General features: G+C 40.5%; 1 gene segment (V, D, J or C); it reads left to right on the top strand.

Moving 5' to 3' along the window:
* Nucleotides 1-4,721: 4,721 nt before the first annotated feature.
* On the top strand, nt 4,722-5,305 carry LOC132656596 (T cell receptor alpha variable 23/delta variable 6-like). The segment is given in 2 exon segments: nt 4,722-4,773; nt 4,917-5,305. Coding segments are annotated over 2 exon segments (441 nt in total).
* Nucleotides 5,306-6,327: the final 1,022 nt, after the last annotated feature.

Genomic DNA, 6,327 nt, shown 5'->3' with positions numbered 1-6,327 from the left:
AATTTATATTATAACTATATAATCTCTTTATAAAATGAGATTATGTTATAATCTCAAAATAGTAGAAATATTGAAAATGTAGTGAAAATATTTTTTGTGACTTAATAATCATCATGTGTACAAGTGGTTTATATAAGGGGCAAATAAAACATACCTTATGTCAAATCTAACCATTTATTCATTTCATAAAGCTGTATTGTAAATAACAACATTGTCATTTCATTATGTCTTATGATTGGCTTCTCTCATTTTCCAGAGTGAAGTGGTTTTAGGCAAGATAGAGAGATAGGGAATCATGATGATGCATGGAGGAAATGCTAGAAGGGAAGGATAGAAATCATGCTATAGCTGACCTCAACAAACAAAAAATCTCTTTCCATCTCAAAAGTATTGGCTCCAGAGAAAGATTCAATGCATCTCTTCAAGGCCTGAGGTTTTTTTTTTTTAAACTGATTCTTCTTGAGTTTCACATCATGTAGCCCAATTTTCCTCATCTTCCTCTCTCCTCATATCTACCCTCTGCCCTTGCAACCTCCCACACAGAATAAAAAGCAAGGAAACAAAAAATAAACAAAAGAAAACAATGCATAGAAGACATCTCATCATGGCAGCTGTACAGTGTGTCACAGTGTGTCCCATAGTACACCCCTCTTTCCACACATCTGCGCGGACAAATGTTCATGTGAGCATTTGGTCTGGATTGAGATCTCTGGCTTCTCTGTGACACCATCAGTATTGGATCCTCCCAGTTGTCTTGTTGTCCTGTGTAATGGAGACCCTGAAGCTTTAGATCAGCAGGACAAGCCCTTTTAAATATCCTATCAGTTCCAAGATGATATAGATTTTGGGGTGCGCCAATTCAAAGTCCTTGATCTGGGCTTGCGGTAGCTAAGCTGTCAGCATACTGGCTCTACCTTATCAGCATACCCAGGGGGAGCTCTCCTGCACTGCTCAGGTTAGACCACTCTATGCCACCATTGGCAGGAGGCATGGTCAGCTCTCCTGCTCTAATGCTCTCAGGAAGAGTTCACCCCCCCCCCACCTTTTAAGCTCAGGACACTGTAGAGTGAAAACCTTCCTATTTAGCCACTGAGGGGCAGTGCTGCTTCAGAGCAGGTGAAGGCTGTGGCTCTTCCACAGACTCCTCAGAGAGCTAGGATTTAAAACTATTTAAATAAGTCAAGCATTATTGTCTATGCTGCTTAAGTTTAATTAGAGATCATGATGGAAGATATTTGTCAACACTATGTGCCCAGGATAAACAGATATAGTATAGGTAAATGGCCCATAGTGTTGAAAAATAAGAATTTGCAAGTGAACACTTTACAAGATGCACACTATCCTTCAAGGCCATGATTACCTCTTTTAGTGTACATTTCTGAGTTTATCACCTTCACTAGGTTCACTCTCCAGCTTTATTGATAAAACCTGTGTCTAAATGTATGTTATGTGTCCTTTCTACTGTGAAGTCTACTCACGATTGAAGCCAGTTCAATCTTCTTCTCCACCAGGATATTCTCTGGCTGGGTTGGGAGCAGTGTCCACACCCTTTTCTTCACCATCTTGTCTAGACAGACAGGTGCCTTTGGTATGCTTCAGTTTTCAGTTCTTGAGTGCTGAGTCTATGTTGAAGATAGAAACTGTTCCTGGTGTGAAAGACACCCAAGCATTCAGCAAATACATAGCACTTCTTCTATATCTCTTTTTAGTTTTTTTCAGCTTTCATGTCTTTGTATTCAGTCACAGTCTTTAAAACGTCAAGCAAACAATTAAGGAACACACAGTTCATTTATTAAAAATCAAAACAAAACAAAACTAAATTATTTTTGGTGCTGTCAGAACTCCCTCACCAGTGATTGTGGGCATCTTTGTCCAGCATCTCTCTCCTGTCCTTGCCACAGACCTGTTTTCACCAAGCAGCCATCTGTGTCATTAGAAAGACTGTTCAGTGCTGGTTGGTGCTACAATGTAGATATGCCAAAGAAAAGAATATATCCTTGTTTTCATTGAAACTGTTAAAGTTTTTAATAGGTACAGGTGAAAGCTCAATATATATATATATATATATATATATATATGTGTGTGTGTGTGTGTGTGTGTGTGTGTGTGTGGGTGGGTGTGTGTGGGTGTGGGTGTGGGGGTGGGGGTGGGGGTGGGGGTGTGGGGGGGGTGTGGGTGTGGGTGTGGGTGTGTGGGTGTGTGTTTCAGAACTATTTGTGATTTGAGACACTCAGGGCATCATGGAATGTTTCTCCTACAGATAATGGATATAGTTTATGTGGGGTAGATGTGTGGCTGAAAGGAGAGGAAAAAGAGAAAATAAGAAAAAATATAACAAAGCAACAACTCCTCCCCTATGCATGTTTAAGAATAACATGTTTGGACAGATTTTTATTTTTTGTTTTATTTTGGGGGAGAGTTTTAGGTGTTGACACAAACACCAGTCTTGCTTTGTAATTAAAATGTCCTTCATTTTCAGATCTTTCCATTCTACCTTCTGAGAGCTGGAATTCAGGTATGTGCACCATGCCCACTTTATACCTGCTGGCAACCAATGCCAGGGTCTTGGAGGTGCAAAATCTACTGACTGAACTACATCCCCAGTTCTTTCTCTGAGACTGTGGAGCATGGACAATTGTCTGCTGTTGGACTTTGATATTTTTATTTTTTAATTGGGTCTGTGATGATATATATATAACATATATAACAAAGTTCTTTCTGTGATATAACTTCCTTATATTCTTTTAACTTCTCTTGTTATAGAACAGAGGTTCTCTACTTTAGGAAATGCTTTCTCATTTATTCTATGCTTCCACTTCTATGCCTTGATGATATCAACAGAGAAAGCTGAACTGATTTTAATATTCGTATTTTATCTATGATATTACATATAAGGAAGATACTCAATGTTTATGTAGACTGGCTATGAGAGTAGTCGAAATGCTGCATTCTTGACTGTGTCCTGTCTAGGATGCAGAATATTTTCTACCTTTCCTCACTGATCTGAAGACCAAAGCCTTTCCAGAGTAGATCTTTCTACTAAATTTTACTTTCTTTTTACAGGTATAGTCTTACCTACATTTAGTTAACCTGGTGTTTATTTTTATAAGAATATAATGAAATTTTAATAAACTTATCTCTGTAAATGGACTTATGTAAGTGGACACATACAAATGATTATAAGAAATTTGAAATTTTTCTTAAGCGAATGGAGCATATATGCTTCTTGGTTCATTTACTCACAACCTTAGCTGGCAATGGGATAGTATAATTCATTGTCTGTTTTCAATGAACTTTGTTAATGTATCCAATAAACCCTAAATGATCTGGAACTGAAAAGACAGCTCAGTGATTAAGCATGCTTGATGTATTCATGCTAATCTTGCTCTCCATGCTAGGATTCTGTCTGCCTTAAGTTTGCACAGGCCTTGTGCAGACTGTCACACAACTGCTCCTTCATAAGTTCAGCTGCCCTGCTGTATCCAGAAGACACTGTTTCCTGTAGTCATCCACCATTCTGGTCCCAACACTGATTTTTCTTCTGCAATGATCCCTTAACCTTGGGAGGAGAGCATGTGGTAGATATGTGCCATGAGGACTGACCATCCCACACTCTCTTCTCTGCACGGTGGCTGACAGTAGGCGCAGGGCTAACCATTGACTAGTCCAGTGAGTTTCTAATGAGGACTGAGAGCTCCGTTCATCTATGTGGACATGATGGGAAGACATTAGGAGTTGGATTCATACTATAAGCATTCAGTAGACTACTATAGTCAGTTCTCCCATAGGGCATATGACATTATCAAAATTATCAAGACACATTAATTGTACAAATTACTGGGTTTGTTGTGAAATTTTAATGTATGCCTATGTGACAATTTCCTTGTATTCATCTTGTCGTCACTCTCTGTTGTTCCCTCCTTTCCCTTTGTCCCCGTTACACTTCCCTTACTGGTTTGTCTAACTTCTACTTTCAAATACTACTTTCTTTTTCTTTACTCCTTTTTTCTTTTGTTTTTGATAGTTCATTTGTTTTTACAAATGAGAACACATACATATTGTGTATGTCTACAGGTCTGCTTTATTTTGCTTAACATTGTGTCCTTCAATACTATCCACTTTCCTACAGATGGCAGAAACTCATATTTCCTTGCAGCTGAATATGACTCTGTACCTTCAGGTACAATATTCTGTCCATTCATTGGTTGACAGGTGGTCCCTAGGCTGTGTCTACATCTTGCCAGTCACGAATGGTGCTATAACACACATGCATGTGCAGGTGTCTCTCTCATGAAACGACCTCTTTCTCCTGGATAAATGCCCATAAGTGATATTAGTTGGATCATTGGTCTTTCTTCCTTCCTTGCTTCCTTGCTTCCTTTCTGCTTTCTGTCTTTTCTTCCTCCTTGCCTTCCTCCCACTCTCTTCTTTTTTCTATCAGAAAATCCACACTATTCTGGGTGTCTATATTAACCCACATTTCTATCAGTGTGTGATGGAAGAATTATAATGAGGAGATTTGTGATTCTCATGACTCTATTTTTAGCAATACCAAATTTGAAATCAAAGGAGAAGTGCTTCCTCTGTGAGAAATAGCTTTAGGGAGTGCTTGTGAAGGGTGGAGCCAGCTGAAAGAACTGAGGTGCCTGTGAAGTTGGAGTCAGTGTTCTGTGGGAGAGAAAAGGCCACCTGAGTTCTCCCCAATCTTCAGTCTAGGAGGAATGGACAAGGTCCTGAAAGCATTATTTTTAGTCCTAGGCCTTCACCTAGCTGGTGAGTCATGGAGGAGAAACCACATATGTGGTTGATTTGGAGGCAGGAGGGAATTGGGGCACCAGACAAGTCATTAGTCTTGAAACCATCAGCAGACAGTACATCCTCAGGAACCTAACACCATTTGCTGTTTCCTTGCACAGGGGTGAGTGGCCAGCAGAAGGAAAGACACGATCAGCAGCAGGTGAGACAAAGTCTGAAATCTCTGACAGTCTGGGAAGGAGGGACCACAGTTCTGAACTGCACTTATGAGAACAGCGCATTTGACTACTTCCCATGGTACCAGCAGTTCCCTGGTGAAGGCCCTGCTCTCCTGATAGCCATACGTTCAGTGTCCAATAAAAAGGAAGAAGGACGATTCACAGTCTTCTTCAGTAAGAGCGACAAACAGCTCTCCTTGCACATCGCAGACTCTCAGCCTGGAGACTCAGCCACCTACTTCTGTGCAGCAAGTGCACAGTGCTTCGCAGACACCTGCAGCCCAGACCCAAACCTGCAGCTGAGGCTCCAGCAAAGCCTGCAGCGGGGCTGAGCCTAGAGGGTATGCAGGACCAGGTGACAGGGGGCACTGTGAGTCTAAGGGTTAGACTCCCTCAGCCCAGAGACAGATCAAGATGAAGTCTCAGCATTTTCTACATTCTCTGTTTGCTCCTCAAGAACAGCTGGAGTTTCAGATCCATTTCCTTAACTGGTTTAGAGGATTTGTTTTTTCATTTTTTAAAATTTATTACTGATACAGTATTATGTCTGCATGTATGCCTGCAGACCAGCAGAGGGCACCAGATCTCACTATAGATGGTTGTGAGCCACCATGTGGTCGCTGGGAATTGAACTCAGGAACTTTGCAAGGGCAGTCAGTGCTCTTATCCTCTGATCCATCTTCCCCAGTCCCTAGAGGATTCTTTTATTCCATGGTTATAGAAATAGTTCTCTGTGTGTTTGGTTTGCAGCAACTACAAATTATGAAGGCCCTGTTCCCTACACTCTTGTCAGTGAAGTTGTTCATGTGTGGTTGTTACAGCCAGTGTCAGGAGACCTTGACTTTGGCCTCTGGGATAGAAATCACATAGTCTTTCCTTCTACATTAATCTCCTTTGATAACCACGTCATTGGGAATTTATATGACCAATGAACTCTTCTACTACCTCTTGTTTTGTGACTCTGATCCCAGAAACTATTCCCTGAAGTACATGTTGACCTGCTATTTTTTCTTATAGAAAGAACTGGAGCTCTTACAGAGACCTTGTTTGTATCTTCTCTTCTGATTGCCTTTTGGGTAATTTCCTCCATTGGGATAATGAGAGCAGTTCAAGGATTAAGAGCTATATTCTAAATGGTGATATAGCTGTACACACAAAAACATTCAACCACTAACCCATGTGGTAACATGACTCTAATGCTTGCTGGTTATATGTATCTTAGACATATAATATGCTCAAGTCACAGGGAGACCTGCCATGCTTATCATGAGACTGGTTTCTAAATTAAAATACAGAAAGTTTACAAGTGAGATGGAATATGACAGTATAATGTTACAGAAACTTCTAGGACATG

The sequence above is a fragment of the Meriones unguiculatus genome, chromosome 9 (genome assembly GCF_030254825.1).
Source record: "Meriones unguiculatus strain TT.TT164.6M chromosome 9, Bangor_MerUng_6.1, whole genome shotgun sequence".
Lineage (NCBI taxonomy): Eukaryota > Metazoa > Chordata > Mammalia > Rodentia > Muridae > Meriones > Meriones unguiculatus.
This window is presented reverse-complemented; position numbering and strand designations above follow the sequence as displayed.